The sequence below is a fragment of the Coloeus monedula genome (assembly GCF_965178545.1).
Source record: "Coloeus monedula genome assembly, chromosome: 3".
Lineage (NCBI taxonomy): Eukaryota > Metazoa > Chordata > Aves > Passeriformes > Corvidae > Coloeus > Coloeus monedula.
In genome coordinates this window covers 885,697-909,903 of record NC_138783.1, presented here as the reverse complement: position 1 = coordinate 909,903, position 24,207 = coordinate 885,697, and the positions used below count along the sequence as shown (strand labels likewise).

The following is a 24,207-nucleotide window of genomic DNA, read 5'->3' as shown; positions in this document are numbered from 1 at the left end:
GTGAAGACAGAACACCAACAGTGTCCCAGACTATAATTAGGCATCTGAGCAAGTTACAGAGGATACGTTCAAGGAAGAAAAGAGAATTTTATATGCACTGCTTTGTCCAAAAAAAGATTATGAAAGGCAGAGCAAAAACTATTTACCGGTCTTAGGGGGAAAATGAAGTACATTTCATTCAGTTAAAGCTGCAGCAGATGTTCAGTATTTGTGTCTGTGCCTGAAGACCTGCTACGTTACGGCTTCTACCCAACGCGAACGTTTGGATCAACCTGGAGAGCTGAGGGTGTACAAAGAGCAGAAGGAAACGCCACAGCTCCTCTCCTAACTTAGCACCAAAGAGGTGATTAAAAAACTACAATTTCATGTGAACAGATTTAACAGCCTTTCAGGAGTTCCTCTAGATGTTGCTTCTAGCTGGCAGTTCCCACACTGCTTAGTGAAGATGACTGAAATTATGGCAGTAACAAATAAGAACTTCTCTCTGATACAAAATCTAGTCCAGAGGGCTTCCTTACACAGTAAGCAGGACACCTTGTGTAACCAGGGGTGGCATGGTGGCCTCCACAAGCAACAGCAGCTTGCAGAGAGCCACACAAAAAAAAGGGAGCAACACTCCCAAGCTGCCAAGAGGACCAGGAGAAAGACCCAGTTCATTTCTTCTGGAAAAAGCCCATGATGGAGACCTGTTTGTTGGCTCTGTTGGCAGGAGCTGCCCCTTTCTTCAGGCTCTTCCTTTCTTCCTTTGGTTCTCTCTTTGTGGGCAGCGCAGGCTGTTTGTGTGGAGCTGGTGCCTTGGGCTTGGGGAATTCATCCTCGCTGTCCGTGCAGGATTCGCTCTCGTAAACCTTCTCAGTCACTGGTGGAAAGGAGAGGGAAGGGAACAGAGGATGATGATGGTTAAGCCATCTTTATACCAAAGATCTCCCCACCGCAGCCTTCCCAGTGCACTCCTGGAAAGGAACATTTTAGGTTCAAGGAGCATATGTCAGACACAGGAATTAAGTCCATTGCTCAAGGTTAAGCAGTAGGAAATGGCCTCAAGTTGTGCCAGGGGAGGTTCAGGTTGGCTATCAGGGAGAATTCCTTCCCCAGAAGGGCTGTCCAGCCCTGGCACAGCTGCCCGCAGCAGTGGTGGAGTCCCCATCCCTGGAGGGATTTAAAGCTGTGTGGATGTGGCACTTGGGGACAGGGGTTAGTGGTGGCCTTGGCAGTGCTGGGGGAACAGCTAGAGCCAATGACCTTAGAGAGCTGTTCCAACCTCAGTGATCCTGAGATTCTAATTCATATGGCAGAGGCTGACAAGCAGCCATCAGCAAGTGATGAATCTGAAGATCAGAATCGGTAGTTTAGCATTAGACAGTGGAACATCTACTTTATGGCTACACCCCATCATTCTGACTTGGTCCGATTCCTACAGGGGCCAAAGCAATCAGACTGTCCAGAAATCCAGGCAAGACAACCTAGAGACAGCCCCATGCTGCTCTCACCAGCACACGGGACAGCCAGGGAAGAGCCAAGCCGACGTCGCCCATCTCAAGGAGCACAAAACCTTTGGGGCAGCTTCTTTCCACAGAGGTGGCCAAAAAGGGCAAACATAAAGAAATCCTTTATAAAGAACCAACCCAAAGCCGTGTCTGCAATCAGGGACTGTGCCTGAAGGGGATTGCCAGCTCACTGCTGTCAGCGTCCGGCAATGGAAAGCCCAGGGATATAAAACAACGCTCACGGAAATTAAACTGGAGTCAGCTCTGCTGATGAAAGCCACCGTCAGATCCCAGTAAATGTTGTTATATCAGCTTTCCCAGCAGTGCTCTGGGATTCTTCTAGTAAGCCATTTTTCTTTAGCAACTGTATTCTTTTAAACAGATGTCTTAACTTCCCTTCTTCTGGGAAACTGGCTTTCACTTGTATTAATGCATCAAATTAAATAAGGTTTCCTACGTAACCAGAGACCGGGAAGAGGAATGCTATGAAATCCTCCTGGGCAGCACTAGCAGAACCTCAAACAGGGACTGCAAACCCAGCAATCTCCCTTCAGAGGCAACAGGCTTTTCAGGGAGCAGCTTCCACAGACCACTGGGTGAGCTTAAAAACCTTATGCTGTTGTCAGCCCTGTCAGGAATGGCTGGGAACTCCTGAAGCGTGCAGTTAACCCCCTCCAATTGCAGTAACACAGCTTAGATCAACTGCCTTTGGCTGCAATCTCAGCTGAACTTTACAATTCTGTATTTGCACCAGCTCTGGGTACACAGACACAGTTACCGATGCCCTGCTCACAGCCAGACTCCCTAAATCCCAGTGGCTCAAACGATGGGAGCTCTGAAATGCTGTAACACAGATTTTCCTCCAATGCCCGTCGATATTCCCACCTCCAAGCCCATGCATGTCCTTTCAAGCTTTAGGAAGTGCAAGGTAGAATCACACAAGCTTAAACCTCAGTAATTCCCCTTTACTAGAGACTAAGAGCAGGCACTCAATCCATGGATGCCTGTTGATGCCTAGGAATGTATCTTGTGCTTCACTCCACAAACACTTTAATTGCTCAATTTCCCCCAGGGCTAATCCCTAAATTACTTCTGCTTTTTGACACCAATTCCTTGCTATTGCAGCTATTGTGAAAACCATCACTTAAAATTGTGGAGAAAGATAAAGTACAGCCTCATTCTAATGTTAGGATTTAACATCTCTTAAAACCTAGCCTTTGTTTGAAACAAAAAAAAGACAGCACAGACAGGGGAAAAAACCCCTATATTTCAAAGAATAACTAAAATGTACATTAGCCTGGGAGGTTTGTAAGTTATTTAGCCTTTGAATTATTAGGCCTGTGCATGGAAAAGGTGGGGAATGGAAGGGAGGAGAGGAACTGGACAATAACCAGACAGCAAGTTCTGCACAACAGGCTGGAGGGTTTTTAGCAGAGAAAGCAGCATCTCCTCCCTACCCAGTTCCTCAGTATCCCAGCTCCATCCCTCTCTCCATCCCACAGGATCTGTCTCCCAAAGGGACAGCAGGGGCTTGCAATCCCTTTTCATAAAACGGATATGAACTGTAAAACCACGAGTCTGGATTTTCCAAGGGACTATGAAACCCTGTGGGGGTGAAAAGCAGAGAAAGCAAGGCAATATTCCCAGCCCTGGTCTTGCTAGAGAGGCTGAACAGAGGGAGAAGAGCACTATTTGCTGGACACTGAACCCGCAAGAGTCATTCCTGTGCTCTGGACGCAGAGTTTGTACAACTCAACTCCCCATCTAATGCTACTTTGTTCCCTTTTCCTTCCAAGTGTTTCAGTGGTTCTACCTGGGATGGGAGAGCACAACACCCCTTAACGGAATGGGCCAAAGGTGTCGATAACTTTGTGCAAGTCCAATTCTCGGACACGAATCCAGTACTCGGGATCTCAGTCCCCAGTGCAGCCAGCTGCTGAGTGCTACAGCTTTGTGTTTCTTTAAAGGAGACACACCAAGTTAATGGGAAGCAGAAGATGCAGCTCTGCAGACAGGTGCCAACAGACACAGGCTGAGTCCAGGCCAGGCAGCTCCGCAGCTGGGCCAGGAGTGCCCGAGTCTCTCCATGCTCAGCACCACAACAGACCTGCAGAACAGCACCACACACCCCCCCCAGCACTGGCTGGGCTCCACTGACATCCCCTCAGCCCCTCCAGCTGGGGAATGAAAGCATCCCATACAATCGAGCTGACAACAGCTTTACAAAGAACACATTCCACGCTCTTCACTATTTAAAGGCTCTAAACATACTCCCAGAATCCAACAAAACCCAAATGAACATACTCTGAACGTTTGCAGCTCAACTTCAATGTCAGGACATGGAGGAAACAAATACAGTGGTGTTACACAGCTTTCTCCAGGTCACAGGAGGAAGCAGAGTCCAGTCAGGCTGGAATTCAAAGCCTCTGGCTCTCAGGGCTTCCATAGGGACTCTCTTCCCTTCAGAAAGCAAAGTCACCCTTATCAGAAACAGAAACCCTATGAAGTATTTAAGCCCCAACTTATTCCCTGTTTATCTGGGATACCGAAAGTTTCTTTAACATATAATCAAGTTCTTCTGCACAGCTCAGGATTTATCCTCAAAGGAAAAAAAAAAAACAATGAAGTTATCTCAGCCAGAATTTATCCCAAACCCTAAACCTCCTTCTGTACCATCATTAAAAGCTTGCAGCTTTGCAGAGGCGAGTAAATGAAGGTGGTACTCATGCTGGTAGGAGGAAAGGGAAAAGAACTGAAGTAAAATAAATGTGAATAATCAAAAAAGGGGAAGGCTTCAGGTACAGCTCTGACTCCCTACCCAGGCCTTCACCAGAGGGGCAGTTACCTCAATCTGGGAGCAGGAGTTCCAAGTGGGATGACAAAGTGATTTTTTGAACCTCTTTCTAAGCCTGGGAGAGGCTGGCCTGTTAAAATGGTCCATAAAGTGAGCTCCAGTGAGTGTAGGGCACAGCCAGTCTTACCCATGCAGCCTTCCTCTTCATCAATAAACATCTTGGATTTCAGCACACGCTTCCGCTTCCTCTTCCTCCCTCCAGCTGAGCCCTGCAGGACATTGCAGCATTGTGAGAAACCAGGAGTTAATTTCTGGCAGTTATCACTCTAATCTGCTCTCACCTCCGTGGATGCAGGCTCCAGTTCAGTTTTCAGAGCAGGTGCAGGTGGTGGAGATGGAGCTCTCTCTTCCTCGGGTGCGGGAGATGGCGGGACATCTGCTAAGAAGAGGAACACCTTGATAGTACGTGGGTCTAATGCTACACGCTGCAGTTCCCAAAGGAAGGAGAGTGGGATAGAATGGGAGAAGTGCGCTGGGGACTTTTGGTAAGCCAAAAAAATCAGTTCCACCAAGGGAAACTTTAAAAACAGGCACAGGAACTGGCATGTTTCAGCTATACATTTCACTTACTTGTTAAAGAGAACAACTATCATTTGTTTAGAAATTAAAAGAGGCGGGGTGTGGTGAAACAGTTGCTGCCTCACTGGTGGTGCTACACATCCCAAACAATCCATGCTATTAGCTTAACCCAAGAATCAAGTGCAGTATACTGCCACACATCCTAAAAGATTGTTAAGGGACATATCAAGCTTTTATTTGAAAACAAACAAACAAACAAACAAAAACCCCCAACAAACCAAACCACTGCGAAAAACGAAGCTGATTCTCTCATTGTTTCATCTCCTTGCTCTCCTCTGGGTTCAAGGACAGGGATACCGGGCTCCATTCAATGCCAAGACTGATCGAACCAGTCCAGGACACCTTCACACATTTTTATGGAGCAAAGCAAGCTCTGGAGCCTCCACCAGCAACGTCAAAGTGAGACAAGCAGGGCTTCAGACCAAAAAGCAAGGCAGGGTCACCCTCTCGTGGGGCTGGCAGGGTGACAGAGCTCCATGAGATCCAAGGGAGAAACGCTGCCACGCAAGCCCTCAGATGCGGGGGAGAGCTGGCAAGTGGGGGAACAAACTCCTCCTGTGACCTATTGCTTCATCCCAACCAGGATGTGGCTGGAGCAGACGGTGAGTGCCTGCCTGGCTCCTGCTCGCAGCCCTGCTGGCTGCAGCACCGCCCTCACTCATCCCGCCCGAGCACCGGGATCTGGAGCTGTCCCGAGGGATTAGGTCAGTGTGAGCAGCTACGGCTCTGCCAGGCACGCGGCCAGCTGACCTTCGGAGGTTACGAAGGGCTCGAGTTGAAACGGTGCTCGGCTGCCAAGGCCCAATAATAAATTACATTCCTCAGCAAGGACTCGGCCTCCCAACTACTGCAGTAAGCGAGGCACGGGAATGCAAACAGAGCGGGGTAACGTGACTCGGGTTTCACCCTGCTCCAGAGGGCTGGGCTGGCAGTGCTGCGAGGACAGGGCCGAACGAAGGCTCTGCTCCGAGGTGGAAGCGCTGGGTGGCGAGGGGCTGAGGGGGGGCAGAACTCCCCGTATTTATCCCAGCCTGGCAGCAGTGGAGGCCTACACACACTGGCCTGCCCGGCACCAAACCTGCATCACCGCTGCCCAGCCTGGCCTCAGCCTTTTGAAATGTCTTTAGGAGAGGACAGGCTAGGAGGATTGAAAACCAGCCTGGTGAAAAGCCTCTGCCATGCTCAAGCAGAGGCTGCTGAAGGCATTGTCAGCGTGCCAGCTCCACTAGATTCCTTGGGGGAAATTTGGGCATTTTAAACGTCCTTCAAACAATTTCCCCCGCTCTTGGCAGGCAGAAGGCACCTTCTCCCCACATCAGAGTGTTTAGGACTACTATCAAGCTCTTTATTACTTTATTGTCCTCTTCTAGCCAACACAGCCCTCTGACATGTGATAACTCCTGAGTCAACCACTAGCTGCTGCCCAGTTTGCTCAACAGCAACAGCTGCATGAAATGGATACAAGCTGGGCAACTGGATGGACCAAAGATGTAAATCCTGGCTTTGTTTGGTTTGCTCTGACCCTGCCTGGAAAAACTGTGAGAAGCTTTAGTGCTTCTGCTGTGGCTCTCCAAAACCCACGGAGTTTGTAGGTCACAATGCCACTGAAATCACCCTCCAAAGTGGCTGTAAAACACTTGTCAACACTGCAAAACGCTGCCTGTGTTGGTACAGCTGAAGCTGCCAAACCTCCTGTCCTCTGTGGGCGCATTTGTGGAGTTTATTCTGGCACTGGAAGCAAAACAACCCGCAGTGACTAAGGAACCCTCATACCAATATAACTTCTTAATGAAAAATCATTTAAATGGAGAGGATTGTGCCTTATGCCCTCTCTGTATTTTCAGCGTGGTACAATGTGCTGATGCTGGTGTAAGGAGAGCTTATTTGGGCTACTTTTAGTACATCAAGAGCAGATTAATACAGAACTAGGCAGAAGACCTGCCTGACACAGAAGTGTCCATACAGTGCTTCACATCAGCCATGCATGAGTTTTGCACCCACAAAACCTTGCTAAGTGTGCCTGTCACTCCAGGCCCCATTTTGCTCACTGATGCTGTTGATTCAAGTTGCCCCTGCTCTCTGGAGAAACCTGTTTGCACCTTTCCAAGGATAAATGCTCTTGAAGTCCAGCTGCTGTATATATATATATTTTTTTTTAATTATTTGTTTCATCCAACTCTCAGTCTTCTACTTGAATACGGAATATAATATTACCAGTTTGGACTCATTAGAAATATTCCAAACAATTCAAATCTATCTTCTTCCATCTGGTTGGATTTAGGAGGGCAAGTAGCAGGACCAAAGGGATGAGTTCTCTCAATTCTCATTTTCCCTTTTGAAAGGGGAAACTGAGTGATATCCAAATTTCTATACATACGCTGTAATTTGCATAAATTTAAAATTCTAATGCACAACACAAAGAAATAAAGAACAAAGAGGGTTCTGATGACAGAGCAGCAATGGCAGTGACAAAAATCCTCTCCAGTGCCTGACCATCCTCTGGGGGAAGAACTTTTCCCTAATATCCAACCTAAACCTGTACTGACACAGGTCCAGCTGTTTCCTCAGGTTCTATCCCTGGTCACTAGAGAAAATACAATGGAATAAATGAAACCAGAAGGCATCCCATTCAAAAGCACTAACTGGTCAACACATGCTAAGGTCATGCAGGTATCCCATAGGAGACCAGAGAGTTCTAATATTCCAAATATTCCAAACTCCTGCCAGACCTCACTCCCAGGATGTGGATAAGCTGAGAGATTCCAGCCCAGCAAGGACGGGCTGATTTCAAAATTCCCTCCCCAGAGCTAAACACCTCAGCTTGTCAGTAGGGGAGTGATGAGGAAATGGAAAGACAAACATTTGAAGAAATAAATACCAAAGAATGTGAGCATCTCTATATAGATATGTATTATAGCCAAAGAAGGAGCTTCACACAGGAATGTGACAGAATTAAGGCTGATCACGAAGAACAGCTTCCTGAGAGATTTATCATCCTGAGGAAGTCTAAGAAGTGATACATACGTGATGACAAAGATCGCTTGAAATTATGTGGGCAGAAGGGAAACTATGAAAACAGGCCTAATACTGCAAAGATACCAACAGCGGCCACCTCTCCCCCGGCACTGCAGATTTTCCTGATGTCCTGGTTGTTGCCCACGTGCCAGCCACACTAAATGAGAAATCAGCTCTCCTGAGGAACTCCACCTCCTCACCAGTACACCCCATTTGCTCTTTCACCTTCTTTTACTGGAGCTCTACACCAAACCGGTGGTTTCAATTACTTGTCCGTAATGATCCCCACGTTCTTTTCCTGAGCAGCGTGTTGGATGACTGTTCCATTTAGAAAATACTCCCAAGCTCAATTCCAACTTATTTTCCAGTTATCTATATTGAACGGCATTTGTCACCTCAATTATCCAAATTCTTTGGAATCCAGCCCTGCTGTTCCTCATTATAAGCCCAAATCTTGCAATGTTCTGGGCACCCCACTCCTGTCACAGCCACCGAGGAGACGCAGAGTCGCAGCGGATATGGCTCAACCGCTTCGCCTCCAGCTTCCCTACTCTCTCTCTTCTTTTTGGAAGTCTCGCTTCCAACACTGTCTTCCAAACCCTTTCTATAAACAGACAGAATAAAGATACTAAAACTGACCCCGTGAGGAGAGGGAGGTCACTGGTGAGTGTTTCCTCCCCACATGAACTGGTTCTGACCAGCCCTATGGTTCTGGAAAGCGCACTATCTTTCACAAGAGACTTGGGAACATCCTTCCCACACGTCAGTGGCACTGGCAGCACACTTGGTGAGGAGACAGCCAGGTCTGAGCTAAGCTAAAACGAAGACTGAATCGCTGAGACATCTCAACTCTATGCCCAAGTGCTTGCAGCACAAACATAAACAGAGAGCTCAAGCTACAGCCATTTCCATGGTCTTTAGTCCTTTAAACTATTCCCTCAATCATTGACCAACAGATTTGGAGAGTAATGTTTTGGAAATCAGACCCCTGACCTAAATGCCTGATTGTTTACAGATCTTTTTACCTTCTTCATCACTGCTGTCAGACTGAAGTTGTTTGATTCGCTTCCTCTTTTTCTTCACATTTTCAGGATCTCCTTCTTCCTCGTCATCCGACCTATCTGTTCTCTTCGTTTTACTGCCACAAAAAGTAAAAGGGAAAAAAAGGAATGAACACCCATTATCTCTCATGTGTGCATGAAAGCATCATGTGTGTTTGGATGAGCACATTCCTGATGCAAGGAAATCAAATGCGTCTTGAAAACATGAGCATCCCGTGCTCCGAACTGTACACTCACTGCACAACCAGGCATAGGCACACAAGCATTTCCAGGCCTCTCATCCTTACCCACATCCAGCTCTCCAAAACAAGGAGGATTTCTTTAGCCCCTCTGCAGTTCAGCCCAGTACCTCACCTCGCCTGGCCACAGCAGCCTGGCAAGAGCCTATTTCTGATCTTGTCTCTTTAGCTCAGGCTCCCAGTGTCCCCAAAAGCATCACTCAGAAGCTCTTTTGACAGACTGCTTGCCACTGACTGACTATGAGGTAGTGTCTCAGAATCCTGGAGCCATTTTTAAAGACTACTGGAAAAATAAAATAGCTTCTTTCTTTTTAATGTTGGCGAGACGTGTCAGACGAACAAGCCTGGAGGCTAAAGGCCCACGTATCCTCAAAGAGCTGGGACAGCCCAAGTGGCCTTCCCAACTCCATGCTGCCAACACCTCCAGGCCCTTGGCTTCTTGGACAAGACTATCAATAAGACGAGCAGTTAGTCTAACTGTGATGGTGGGCTGGGTGGTGTGCTTACCTATTCAGTTAGAAATGGATTGAGACCACCAATTAATTACTCATAGGCCACCAGAGAGCCATCAGACTGTAGTGATTCTTTGTCTCTGTCAGTTTGGGTTGGATTAAACACAAAGGGCTGAATTTAAAATTAACTTGCAGCCTCAGCCCAAAGTAAACCAGTGGCATTGAAAGCAGCCGTACATGAGCTATGGAGATCAACAAGCACAACTTTGTGCTGCAAGCTGTGTACATACAGGCCTGGGAATATCCCACCTTCCCTGCAGGACAGGTGCTCCTGCCAGCCCCCCCCCCCACGCTGCCTGCAGGGTCTCTCCTACGGCTGCTCACAGTGGGAGGTTGTCTCATGGAAAGCCATCCCTTCCCACTGAAGACAACCTGAGCCGTGTCCCTTCCCATATGCAATGGCACCAATGGCCCTGAGGCACCTACAGCAGTAAATGGAAAAGAAACACCAGGAAAAACTCCTGAGATAATTTTAGTCAGGTTTAACACAATTGAGTAGATGGAAACAGGAGGTGAGCCAGCATTGAATGACCAGCCAGCTCCATGCAGGCCGTCCACAAGCAGGTTCACAGGGACCCTGAAAGGCACGACCCACCTCTTCTTGTCCTTTTGTTGAATTCTAGCAGACTCTATTTTCTTCCCAGGTTTCTCTGCTACAGTATTAGGAGATGACTCTGGTTCTGCTACAGCAACTGAAGGCTTCACCACTTCTTTCTCCTCCTTTGGCTGCTCAGGCACCGAGCTGACTTTGAGTTTATCTGCAAATACACCATTCAAAAAGAACAAACACCAGGCATTCGGTTTGAATGACAACTTACAAAGCAGCTGGCCAGCTCTGTGCACCAAGAATACAGACAACACTACCCATTGTGGATTTAGGGATCTGGACTGCATTAGGGATCTAGACTGGCCAAGCTGTATCAGACATGGGAAAAAGAAGGGTATGCTTAAATTTCTAGGTGATTTTCCATGGTTCTGCTGTTCCTGATGTCAAGCCACGTGTACTGCAGCAGTTAAACTTTGTGGAAGAGGACTGGGAGGCAGTGGCAGGAGATCATCAGTGGGGTCAGAGGCTGCTGGGAGGGCCACGACGTTGTGCCAATGCCTTTCTGGGAGTGCTGGAAAACCAGGCTGGCTGCTTCCTTGGGCAAGCACAAACACCACTGGAACGACAGCTCTCCTATTTATAATCAACAGCAGAAAGCCCAAGGACCCCACTGCTGCTAACTCAGGACTTTCTGGCAATGGTGGAACCTTTGAAGCCAGGAGAGACGTGCATGTAGGGAATAAATCTTACTCCTGGAATCCCACCCTCTCTTCCATACACATAATCATTTCCAGTTCTGCTCAGTTTGCTCCTTCTCCGCAGCCACCTCACAAGTTTCCTTGATGTGCTCCCTGACAGGACGCGGCAGAGAAGAGAACCCCTTTGGGAATGATGGAAATGCATCCACAAAGCCTTCCCCATCACCACTGGGTCACCTTTACCATGCCAGTTTGGGTTTTCAGCACATGAACTTTGGTCTAGGGCTCTTCTCAGACCTTCAGAATTTACTGCAGTTAATTGTAGTGACTGTCCTTAGGCTGAGAGTGTCCTCAGCTCCCTCAGTCTCACCAAAACAGGGACGCAAAGAGTCCCAGCAGGGCTGTGCCTTGTGTGTTCTGTGCTGGAACTGTCCCCTGCAAACTCTGAGAGATGTCTGTTAGAAAGTGAACTTTGCTGTTTACTCTCTCCCAAAATTCCTCTTTGAAGCCTCTTGTACTCACTGTTATGAGGAAATCTTTGAAGAAGTTCCCACAGTCCTTTTCCAATATCTACTTAAAAGCTTCAGCATATTTTCTTTAGACTTGGATAATTCAGAAGGGACTTGAAGAGGCCACCTAGTCCAAACCTCTGCTCAAACAGAAAGGCCACCCCTCACTTTTATTCTCCATTTATTAGTCCTTCAGTTTTCAGGAAAGAAATTAACCCTAAAGGTAATGATGGGCTCCCCAGTGCTGTGTGATGAAAAGCAAGCACCATTAACTTGCCCTGCAGAACAGGTTTTGGCAAACATCACCAATAGCTGATCTTCCAGCCAGGAGAACTCACTTTAAATCAGATTTCTTCTGCACTAAAAATCCTTCCTGAGTTAGTCTGTTCAAATATGTCATTTTAATTGATCTCCCTCCAGCAAGCTTTTTGTCTGAAAAATTCCACTGAAAACTCTTAATTTTTGCCTTAAGAGCTGTGTGCAAAAACATTAACCCCTTCGAGTGCAAAAGAGCAGAAAAACAGTATGGAAAACTATTAGGAAAGAAGGGATATAAAACAAATCCAGTGAGTTCGGTAGTGTGGGGACAGGGAGGAAGAGTTCTGCTCCTTTCTGTATGCCTCCCATCATGGCTCCACTACAAAACACTTGATTCCACTGAATATTTTTTAATTCCTACCCAGCTTAAATAAAATATAGTTTAAAAAAAAAAAGAGAGACTTCAAATAACCCTCAGGTTTGAGGGCTTTCTGGTTTGGTTTTTTTTTCAACTACAACAGGCTGTTTCCTGACCATGATGGCCTCTGAAAACAGAAAAGCACTTACTCATAGCAGCTTTTCCAAAGAAGTTGTTCATGATGTTGTTCTTTGTTGGTGGTTTGCTGCTTGCTGCAGACACCTGGAAGCAAAGAGAGGAATAACCACAGGAATTGTTCCCAGTCCCCAAGATGCACAGCACTGCTTCTGGACAAGCAAAATAATAGATATCATTTGTTCCCACTGCCCTAGATTTTAGCAGCTGTTTTGGAGAATCTGAAGATACTCACTAGACACTACGTGCATCAAAGCGGCCAGAGTAAGTTACTAAGGACTCTTTGGCCAGGCCTTCAGATCTGGCTTGGGGCACACTCCCATCTGATGCCTGACTGTCACAGAAATAAGTGCTTGGGACTTGGGTCAGCTCCCAGGAGAGAACTGTTCCTTTTGCAAACCATCAGTGCCTCAATTCACAGCGGCCGACAGAGGAAAGAACAGGGATTGGCCAAACCAGGAAGGCTTTATCCAGCTCCTCTGGTACATAGGCTGTTAGCAGAGAAATATCACTGCTCTATTGCACCAATGCAGCCACCAAAGTGAGAAATCACACACCCCCCCACACACCCCCACACACCCACGCCCACACCACCTAAGGAAGTGCAGCCTCCTAATCCAACTTATTTTCATGCAAATAAAAGGCAAACAGACACTAAAGTTCCCAAAATGTGCACACTTCACCAGTTCTAAACTCCCTATAAAAATCAGAAAAAGGAACTGAAATGTACTCAGCTGTTATAAAAAGGCCAAACCATCCACAGGGACTGTTACCATTTTAACACCCGTTTTTCTGGGCACATTGCTTTAAAAACAATTATACTAATTAAAATGAAAACATAATCCTATCCTGGAAAAACAGCAGTCCAGAAGATAAACAATTTAGTCTTGCACAGGTCAAGCTCTGAAACTTCCCTAACAAACTGAGTTTAAACACCTTGATACTTTTAAGACCTGGGCTTCTCAAGTTTCACTTATTGCTCAAAACAAATCCTTTTAAGCACAATGGAGAGAGCAAGATCCTCAGCTGGTGTGTATACTGGCATAGCTGGGGACAACGCAACAATTGTCTCCATGAGGCAGCTATGCTGGTTTGCGCTCGCCGGAGATCCGGCTGACTGGGGAATGTCAAAGTTATGGCAAATACACGTTTGTGGAGAGATCAGGAGCGTGGCATGAGGCGTTTCTGCCCCAGTGACTGCACACAGTCAAACACTTTCAAGGCATCACTGAGCATTCCCAGCGGGACGCGGGTTTAGCACGAGGAGCAGCGCAGGGCTGGCTGAGGTCACCGAGGTGCTGTGAGAGCGGATCGCTAACGCCATGAACCCAGGGGGTCTGAGGTAACTTACACCTGGGGCCTCCTTGGCCTCTGTTTTGGCCTCCTTATGTGCGTCCTGGGGTCTGGCCGCTGCTTTGGCCGCAAACATCCCCATGATCCCTTTGTGCTGCTGCGGGGGCGGCTTGGCAGCCGGGGGCCCGTGGCCGTTGACCGCGCTGGCAGCATCGGGGTCCCTTTGCCTCTGGGGACTCTGTGCGGACGCCGGCGCTCGGGGAGCGTCGGGCGGCGTCCTGGGCACGGCGGCGGCACAGCGGATGGCACTGAACCTGTGTGACGGAGTGAAAAATCCCATTAGCCTTTCAACTCGGCCGTGTTCACCTCGCCTTCCCCCCTCCTGCAGCGCCGCTGCTGCTCCGGGCCTGCGTTCTCCTGTTATGGAAAAAGGAGCAATTTAATCTGTGCATGGGACAAGAAAGAAAGGCTGGCACAGAGCAAGAGACCTCTGATGAAAAGATCAGCTGAACCTGTCAGCAAGAGCCACGGCATTTGCATGTTAAACGAGCTGTGCAGCTTTCCTGGGGGGAAAAGGGCCTTCTCCACACCCAGGCTGGACAGGGAGCAGGCTGCATTTTAGTCCTAACGGGTTATGCTCTCCAAAGCCTGTGGCAGAAGTTGTACGGGTGTGTGAGGGTCTAAAACATTTACAGCTTTCCGATGCTGACAAAGCCCACAGCTGCTGCAACAAGTAGCCACACTTGGCCAGGTAAATAAATCCCAGCTGAAACTGAACAACTGAAATGGCTCAGAAGATATCCGTAACACTCTGATTTAACTATACAAAGTAACTTCCATGTAATCGCTGAGACTGAAGGCAGCTCAGCTTATAATGGTCTGAAACGTGATTGTTTGGGGATATGGAGATATAAGAACTAAATGACGTGCTTGCAGTAACAGCACAATTCACTGACAGTCAGGAATAGCAGTTCCCAAAAATAGCTGAACTCTGCTCCCCACTGTGCAAATCACAGGCGACGCTTTCCAGATTTCCCACAGAAATGCCACAAAAGAGCCCAGACTCACGCCTCCCAGCCCACTGAATTACACAGCATATTTTTATTTGCCTAAGAAATAAAGCAGCCTCCTTCTGCCAGTTCATTTCTATGCCTCAGCATTAGCTGCTCACGTGCACAGTCCACTTCTACTCCCATCAGGATCTGTACTAGCAAAACAACACCATCTCCACAGCATTCCCAGGCTGCAGCAGCAACCTCTTGACATTCAAACCTTTAAAGGAAGGAAAACAGACATTGAAGAAAAATAATCCCACTCTCCTTTATACTTTCAATCTGTTTTTAACATGGTTAGTGCAGCTCTCAGGGCAGCTTGTGCTCCTACTCCAAACACCACCAACCCTCCAAGTCACAAATAATATTGTCAATAGTTACACTGACCATGCAGCAGAGCTCAGCTAAACTTCCCACATTCCAAGTCAGCTTGCCTTGATGCTGCTGTGTGACTATAGCTTTATGGGCTTGACCCAAAATTCACTAAATAATCACTGAAAAACAGGCAATACTTGGCCTACGCTCTGCAAACAAGGAGCTGCTTCTGTTTGGAAAGCTGGCAATGGCAACAGGCATTACACCCTGATAACTGCTATCAATTAGTACATCCTAGCATCCCCCCTGTCCTCACAGCAAAGCAGGTCCCGTAGAAACACCCAAGAGAACAAAGATCCTTGTCCCAGAGCTGTGAAATATCTGGACTGACAGGGAGGCTCTGTTTGCTACAAACATCACATAATTAAACTTCTGGCTTTTGCAGGTCCTACAGGAATCTTTCCCCAAGTGTCAAAGGCAAATCCATGCAGCTGACAAGAGAGAGGGAATGTGATCAATTTGTATTTACTTCAGCCAGGTCACAAACGAAGAAGCTGCAATTTTTCTTGGTTTGCTTGGGAAATCCTGCTTCAAAGCTGAATTTACACACAGGCTTCAGAGAGCTGTTTCAGAACCAGGATTATCTAGATGACCTTCTGGATGTTTAAATCCCAAAGGATACAAGTATCCCTAAGGCACAAGTATCACCGTGCTGGGGTGCCCAAGAGCAGACAGAGAGGAAGAAGGCAACTGCAGCCACATGCAGGGCACGTGGCTCCACTGAGGCAGGGTTTTCCAGCACCTTCCAGGACAGTGACACTTGTGCCCCAAACACACAGCTTCTATTTTCTCTGCCACTCTCTTGTCAACACTTTGGATACAACTACGTTTTTCCTTTCAAATTCTACACTCCTCTTATGACACAAGCTTCAGGCATCCCCCTTTAAACCAGATTGGTCATGGCACTGTGCATCCCCGTGACTTCAAGCCGAAGCTGTCATGGTGGGAACAGCACACAAATGAAAACCTCCAGCTGCCAGGCGCTGCTCACGAGGGAGACAGTGACTCCCGAAGACTGCAGCCCCTCCCAGTTCTGCTCCAGTTCCACCACAAAGGACACTTGTGCTGCCTGGGCTGTTTTGTGTGCTTCTCCTAAGTCTCAGAGATCACAGAGTATTCTGAGCAGGAATGAACCCACAAGGATCAAAGCCGAGCTCCTGGAGAAGGAGCTCCTGCAAGACATCTTCAGAGAGGTGGATGAGCCCAGAAGATGAAAACACAGTTTCACAAAACAGAAAGCAAACTCCTGTTAATGCTTTGCTGAACACATCACTCATGGTTTTATCAGCCTGTTTCGATTTTCTCTTCCTGTGTGGCTGCGAACTGGATTAAAATGGTCATGATTAAGTGTGGCCTGGAAAAGAGAGAAATGTTTCCAGCCATCAGACAAGCAAGGTACTGGAACAGTCTCCCTGCTGGAGTAAGGACCAAGTGAACCAACTGTGAGCTCAGTTTACAAAACCATCACACAATGTGCTCTTTGGGCACTGCTCTGGCAGCACTTTGAGGATATCTTTTCCTAGCTTTCTAAAAATCCAGGCCTGTCCAGTAAGCACTGAAGTGCAACACAAGTCTGGAAGTGCTTCAGAGGAAAAGGGAGACAGGACTCACTTGCTGCAGTGCTGCAGGTTTGTTTTGACGATGTCATAGTCAGTGTTGTAGAGGGGGGAGCTGTCCTTGAGCAGGGCCTTCTGAATGCTGTACACGTGCACACTGGCAATTGTGGACAGCTTAGACTTCATTGCTGGGAAAAAAGAAGGAAAAAAAGCCCTCTGTTAGCACACCCTTCAGGATGCAGAGACTGACAGACTACTCGACAGCAAAACTTGAATGTGAGATGGTCCAACCGCACCTTCCCCCAACGCTCACTAATGAAGAATTCAAGGTAGCAGACTCCACAAGCCTGTCACGTTTTCCACTACACACTCCTGGTTCTTGCACAACTGAATTATGAGTGATCTCTCTGTGTTTACCTTCAAAATACCCAGTGTTTGGGATCCAGAATATCTGTGTGAGTACCTAGAGCTAAGGCAGAAAGCAGCTGGTCACTGCTCTGCCCTACTGGAACTGCTCTCTGTCACTGGCACCATGTCCAGCACCACAGTGTCACCCCCACCAGTCTGCTGGAATCAAAACTGTATCTCTTTTATGCTACTTAGACTGCAACCCCCTTGAGACAAGGGCTGGTTTTCAGGAATTCTTTGTTCATTGCTTATATTGTTCTTTCCACAGAGTCCTGGTCTGAGGCTGAGCTTCTAGGCACCGTAAAAATACACACAGCAATCATTTTTTGGGGCCAGGCCTAGACTATGCAGCCCTACTCCCATCACAAATCTCAGCCTCTTCCAAATATAAGTCATACCTTTGGCCTGCCTTCCAATACAAAAACCATAAGCAAGCCTTTCCTCCACAGCAAAACAGAGTGTTACGCAGCACACATAACTCAACAAACACGACACAGAGTAGTTGCACTGCCTGACAATCTCCTGCCCCGAGGAAAACAGCCTGAGCTAGAAATCCACTTCAGATTTCCAAGAGGAAAACAACGAAAGTCTTTCAAACAAAGTGAGGTCATTAGCACAGATCCTTAAGGTCACAAATGCCACAGTGTGTTCTTAAATGCCAAAGATGTTATTTGAAAGTGATGAAGAGCCTGAAGTTGTGTTTCAATTGCTGTGGGTAAGATTTCATCAGCAGGACTAGAGCTGGAAAGATGGTGAGACAATGGACAGTGAAGGAGCAATGTTACAATGGGGGTTTTTTTCACCTTTTACTCACAAAAGTGACGTAAATGTCCCATGAGAATGTTTTAGCACCCCCAGAACTCAGGGCAAAGGCTGCAATTGCAGTGAACCAACAACCAGAATTACCAGTTTCAGCATTCCTGGGGGCCTGAAGGCTCACAATTGTTCTGAGACACTACCGGGGTATAGTTGTCTTCCTGCTGTCAGTGGCAGGGAGGTGGAAAGGAATCACTGACAAAACGTTCAGAATTTAAAAAAAAAAAAACCAGACTCAAATCACAAGCCTGAAGGTTGAAGCTGTTGGCTCAGATACTCCAAATTCTGAGAAACAGCTGGTACAAAAAGTACACACCTGACCCCAAGAGCCTGGCTGGGCATTTACTGCAAAAGGCAAGTTCTGAGCGTTGCTCATTTTGCAGTTCTTTCAAAGAAAAAGGTTAAAGCCACACGATTTTCCTGGTCTGCTTACCTTCGAGTTTGTCCTCCCTCACTACTGCAACCTTGTGGCACTGGAAAAAATAAACACACGGCAATCTTAGAATCCAAGGTTGTATGCAAGACTGCTATTTTCAGTTATTGAGTAAGAAAGTCTAATGATTATTATAGCACAGAACACTGCCAATGCCTTTAAACACTCATCAGCCACTAGCTTTTAAAGCTCTGCCATCCCGCTTTCCAGTTGCACAGATACCCCTAAAGAAAGCCCCTGTCCTCCACTCCTGACTCTGGGAGGCGAGATGCAGATGAAACAAAGCCTTAACAACTGTGCAGCAGAAGCAAAGGGGACGGGCAGCTGCTGGAGACCTGCCCCAGGAGCCCACAGCACCCTGCACACTTGGACTGCCAGGGCACTTGAGCACAGCAATCTGTAGCCCAGACATGGCACCAGGGAAGCAAAACACCATGAAAAATTAAGCATTAATTTAAAAGCCAGGAGTGGGTGTTTCTGGAAAAGTGCTCTCTGGCCAGTCTTCTCTACCTGCTCCAGGACATTTAACAGGCTGTGGTTAATACTGGGAGGATCCAAACACAGACTAAAAACCCCACCACTAATTCTGTGTTCAACAGATACCACAGGCCTGTCTGAAACCAGAGAAAATCTCGTTAAATTTGGGCTATAAACATGACACTGCCTGTGCAGCTTTAATTAAATGCATCCCATTATACAGAACTAATGCAGTAAATAATTACCTTCCATTTCAGACAGATTTGGAGACTGAAAGACAATATTCCACGCATGTGAACCCATTTATTATTTAGGAGAACTAAAAAAAAGAACCCTGTTGGGTTCTTTTCCAATCTACAACTAAAAGCCAGGACACCCTGAGATTTACTATTCCTACAAGAAGACTGGATCATATTGTAAGAGATATCTGTGTATTTGAAAACACTTAGTGGGATGTCAAAGGCATTTAGTGTTTGGCTCTTAAATTTGACTGTGGGCAAAGGGGAACAGACACTGAATTTTCTCATCTTCTTTTAAAAACCTCTGGGGTATCTGCCTGAAGTTTTAGCTGACATCCCTGAAAATCTGACAAGCAAAATGCATTAAGCAGCAATTCCTCTGCTTAATAATCAGAAGCACTTTAAATATAAAATACTGTTCATAAATTCATATTTCTTTTGTTTACCAGGATTAGAAAGTTGCTTTGATTAGGCAGCAAAAGAATTAAGTGGCAAGAAAACATAGGCAAGTGAGAGGGTAAATAAAGACTGGCAGGCTCGGCCCCTCACTGTAGAAAGCAGCAAGGAAAGCGGAGCAGTGCTTAAGGAGGAGTACCGCAGAGGGATTTCCATCCCCTCTCCCTTCAGGAGTGTGCAGCTGGATCCACAGCATTCCGGCTACACCTACTGCCAGCAGGCAGCAGTGCAGGGCTCCCAGCAAGCCAGGGCTGACCTGCAGCTCTCCCAGCCCTTCCCACCCAAACCTCCCGGGCCACCCAGCCCAGGGACCTGAAGCCTCCCGTGGGTCACCCCTAGCCCTGGCGTGGCTCCACACCCCTGCACCCGCAGCGATCCCTTCTGAGCAGGCACTCACGTTCCAGCATCCAACTCAAAATAACAGGGCACAAAAAGTCACCTTCCTAGAGTTTCCCTTGGTAGATCTAGTGGAAGGTTCCCTGCCCGTGCCAGGGGATTGGAAGGAGATGAGCTTTGAAGTCCTTCCCAACCCAAGCCAAGCAGTGATACTGTAATCTTACATTAAAAATACACAAGCTGCTAAGACAAGAGTTAAAAAATAATTATGGGTTCCTACGTCAGAAGTCACCTGGTTGTTTCAAATACATCAAATATAATAGTACAGGTTGACAATCCCCTGGCCAGTCCTAATGAGCCAAGAGACTTGTTATTTCCAAAGAAATCAGGGAAAAACCTGTTAAACTTGGGCTGTAAATGTGACACTACTTGTGCCACTTTAAATACATATATTCCATCATACAGAACTAATGCAGTAAATAATTACCTTCCATTTCAGACAGATTTGGAGACTGAAAGACAATATTCCACGCATGTGAACCCATTTATTATTTAGGAGAACAAAAAAAAAGAACCCTGTTGGGTTCTTTTCCAATCTACAACTAAAAGCCAGGACACCCTGAGATTTACTATTCCTACAAGAAGACTGGATCATATTGTAAGAGATATCTGTGTATTTGAAAACACTTAGTGGGATGTCAAAGGCATTTAGTGTTTGGCTCTTAAATTTGACTGTGGGCAAAGGGGAACAGACACTGAATTTTCTCATCTTCTTTTAAAAACCTCTGGGGTATCTGCCTGAAGTTTTAGCTGACATCCCTGAAAATCTGACAAGCAAAATGCATTAAGCAGCAATTCCTCTGCTTAATAATCAGAAGCACTTTAAATATAAAATACTGTTCATAAATTCATATTTCTTTTGTTTACCAGGATTAGAAAGCCTGTTTAATAACAAGACCACTTCAACTGTACATTTGCTGTTCTATTTGTTATTACTCCATGCTACACGAGTTCCAGGCTCCCTCCAAACACTTGTCAGACACTTCCACGCCACAGCAGATCCTGGGACGTGGATAGGTTGATCTCAGAAGGGCCCTTCCACGAGGTTTTGTAATCTTTGCTGCCCAACAGCAGCGAGAGGATTGAGATGAGGGGTAACAGGGTCTAAGTTAATTAGTTAAGAAACTAGGTGCACTATTCTGTCCTGTGTTCCCAAATTGATCTTTCCTGCCCATTGTGTGCACGCTGGGACAGGCACTGAACCTTATCTTGTACCTGTCCAGAAGCCCTGGCACACTGTGGCTCCTGCTGGAAAAAGCCAGGCCAGCTTTTGACCCCAAGATCACAACGCAAGGCGGAAGAGGCACCACAACAAAGGGTTCACTCTGAGAAGTGAAACACTCACAACGTGTCCATTCTGGAGGAGGTTTCCTGCTACTAAGTAGGTGACGTGAAGCTGAGCTCCTGAGTTCTCCTTCCGTTTCCTCTCCACATAATCATAGAGCATTCTGCACAAAAGGAACCAGTGTTAACCACCGAAGGAAAGAGCTGCGGCCACCCTCCCATGGAGCCCACGTCAAACAAAGAGCAAAGCCAGCCTGACATGGAAACTTGCCACACAAGCACAGTTATTTTCCCCAGGATTCATTTAATCTCCCTGAGAGCCTTCCTCCCCTGCCACTGTGGAGAACCCAGTCCAACCATTACAGAAACCAAAGGGCAAATACATTTGATAGTGGGTCCCACAGCCTCTGGGCAGCTTGTTCCAAGGTCTCCCCTCCAGAAAGGCATTTCTGAAACCCCTGAGAGGAACTGGAGACTTTCTGGTACATCATCAGGTGTATATGTACCATCCCAGCCACATCCACACGTGGGGCCATCAGGAACAGGAGGGAAGAGCGTGACTAGGACTGGGCTGAGCCTCAAGCTTCCAGCTCCCACTCACACCACTGATCTATGACGAGGTTACAGTCATTTCTATCCTTCAAAATATAAGACTAGGCTACAGATTAGTGCCAAATTTGGGGAATTGCAGCTGACTTCTCATCCTTCACACATTGCCCAGCAAGCCTGGCAGACAGTCAGGCACACGGAGTAACACAACTGACTGTGCCTGAGAAGACAGGCAGGGTTTTTAAGTACTTCCAGAGGAATCATTTCAATATGCTCACCACGATGATGGAAACAGGAATTAACAAGGAATTAACAGGAATTGACTGCACTCTGGGGGATGCAGTGACACCTACTGTTTGGCCTGGTTGACGTGGACTCCCAGCGTGTAGCTCAGCCATTTGTACGTCACCTGGAACAAGGAAAAACCCAACAAACCACTTCAGTAACAAAACCTTGGCCTCTCAATTCGATCAATCTCCCATCTCTGCCTCATTGGTCAATTGAATTCTTTAGATAGCCTCCTCCCTTCCAAGAATCCCGTGGCAAAAGTGAGAGCACACGGACACCTGGGAGTCAGTGAGTACACTGAATTCCTGAGACCTGTCCCAAAAGGTGTGCTGGGCAACTTCTGCCCCCCCCGTCCCGGGGACACGGGGATCTCCAGCTGCACCAGTGTGCCAAACATTAGGATCTTAGGGCTGGAATCACAGCCCTGCCCTGCCTTGCTGTATCATCTTGACCAGGTACATCTCTGACACCTGTTTCTCCTCCTGCTCTGCCCTTTTAAACCAAGCCCCAGGCTGTGTAAAACACAACAATTAAATTGTTGTTTTTCTAGATTTTTCTTGGAACAAGCTACAAAGCCACAGACAGCTCATGTTCACACAACCACTTTGTCAGACAAGATGCACCACCTTTGCTGCACCATTTGCTAGGTAAAACCTATTTTATTTTAATTTAATTTAATTTTCTTTCCAAATAAATTTTTTAAAATAAAATTTGAAAGGAACAGACCCACGCAGAAAAAACCATCAGCTTTCCGAACTGCCTTCAAAACAGTTAAGGAAGGGGGGAAGAGAGGAGGAGGAACAGGGGGAGAGGAGGAAGAGGAAATGGGAGATGAAGGAGGAAGGAGGGGAGAAGGAAAGGGAACGAGAGAGAAAGAAAGGGGAAGAATAGAGAAGAGAAGGAAAGAGGAGGAAAGGAAAGGGGGCAGCGGAAGGAAAAGGGTGGGAAAGGAGGAAGGGGTGGAAGGAGGAGGAAGAGGGGACAGAGAAGGAAGGGGGGAAGGAGGAGAAGGAAGGGGCAGAGAAGGGAACGGGCGCCGCGGGACTCACGACGCGGTTCTGGTCGGTGACGAACTCGTCGATGTTCTCCAGGTACAGCTCGTCCGCCATGGCCGGGCCGGGCCCGAGCTTCCCGCGCGCCCCAGCGCCGCGCGCGCGCCGCCGCCATGGCAACGGCCCCGCCGCCGACGGCGGCCGCGCGGGGACACGGGGCGGCGGGAACGCGCGCGGACGGGGAACGGGCGCGGGCAGCGGGAGCGGCCGGCATGGCAGCCGGTGCCCAGGGCGGGGGGACAGCGTGGGCATCGGCCACAGCTTGGACTCGATGGCCTCAGAGCTGTTCTCCAACCTAATTAATTCTGTGCTTTTGTCAAACACGTCTCTTCCGCACGCTCCAGGGACCTCCCGGAGCCGCTCCTCCCCGCTGGATTGTATTCCCAGCAGAAATCTGGTGTGTTGAAGCCCCCACGGGAACAGGGACTGGCCATGGTGGGGCTTCTCATCTGCCTCTTCGTCCTGGTTGGGTGTGTACCTGGGTCCCACCTGAATACCTGTCCTGTCGGCCTTCCCCTGATCCTTACCCATCACCTCTCCACCCTTCCTTCCATCATCGGTTGGACTCGATAAAAATAGAATAGAATAGAATAGAATAGAATAGAATAGAATAGAATAGAATAGAATGCTGCTTCTTAGACTTGGGGAAAACCAACCTGTAACAGCTGATAACTGGCAGCAAGAAGCAGCAATTCCGAAACAGACCTGCTCCAGTCATGAGAGGGTCAGCGGCTCCGCAGAGCTTGGGAGCGGCCCAACAGCAGCGGCAGCTCGAGTGTCTGCAAACGCACCGGCCCCGTGTGCGGCACGGGCAGCACGTTTCCGAAGGAAGGGTCCCTCCTCATGCAGTTCCCTGTCCGAGGCGGCAGGTGACAGCGGGACACCGCGCTCGCCCGGCAGCCCCGGCGCGGCCCGCTGGAAGGGCCCGGGAGCTGCGTCGCTGCTCGGCCTGCGCGGGCAGAGCGCCCGGGCGGACCCTGCGCGCCTCCAGCGGCGGCGGGACACGGACACGGCTGTGCCTGACAGCGCCGCGGAAAGCATCCATGGAGCGGGCGAGGAATGCCGCCACCGCAGCGGGGGGAGAGCCCTCCAAGAGCGTCCAGTCCAATCTGCCTCCAGCGCTGCCAAGGCCACCGCTAACCCATGTCCCCAAGTACCACATCCACACGGCTTTAAATCCCTCCAGGGAGGGGGCCTCACCCGGAGAGCCCTTTCCATGAA

The 24,207-nt window shown here is 48.0% G+C and overlaps 1 protein-coding gene across 3 annotated transcripts; it reads right to left on the bottom strand.

Moving 5' to 3' along the window:
* Nucleotides 1-16: 16 nt before the first annotated feature.
* POLD3 (DNA polymerase delta 3, accessory subunit) lies at nt 17-23,901 on the bottom strand. Of its 3 annotated transcripts, none has more exons than XM_082278723.1 (12): nt 23,643-23,901; nt 22,000-22,055; nt 21,159-21,261; nt 18,246-18,285; nt 16,644-16,776; nt 13,664-13,919; nt 12,327-12,399; nt 10,343-10,505; nt 8,961-9,073; nt 4,623-4,720; nt 4,469-4,550; nt 17-859 (listed from the first exon to the last, which is right to left on the bottom strand). In XM_082278723.1, the coding sequence occupies exons 3-12, from the start codon at nt 21,258-21,260 to the stop codon at nt 654-656; spliced, it is 1,266 nt and encodes a 421-aa protein (XP_082134849.1). In that variant the 5' UTR covers nt 21,261; nt 22,000-22,055; nt 23,643-23,901; the 3' UTR covers nt 17-653. The 3 variants fall into 3 exon arrangements, with proteins under 3 accessions (XP_082134849.1, XP_082134847.1, XP_082134848.1); XM_082278721.1 differs by lacking the exon at nt 23,643-23,901 and adding an exon at nt 22,984-23,094; XM_082278722.1 differs by lacking the exon at nt 23,643-23,901 and adding an exon at nt 22,984-23,094 and having other exon boundaries at nt 4,623-4,717.
* Between the last annotated feature and the right edge of the window lie 306 nt (nt 23,902-24,207).

What these genes read in the sequence shown, in the direction of transcription:
- POLD3 (XM_082278721.1), bottom strand. Translation starts at nt 23,043, where the DNA reads ATGGCGGACGAGCTGTACCTGGAGAACATCGACGAGTTCGTCACCGAC. An exon ending in CACGTCAACCAGGCCAAACA is followed by an intron (nt 21,262 to 21,999) that starts GTAGGTGTCACT and finishes CCTTTTGTGCAG; the next exon opens with AATGCTCTATGATTATGTGG. An exon ending in TCCTCCAGAATGGACACGTT is followed by an intron (nt 18,286 to 21,158) that starts GTGAGTGTTTCA and finishes TATTTTTTCCAG; the next exon opens with TGCCACAAGGTTGCAGTAGT.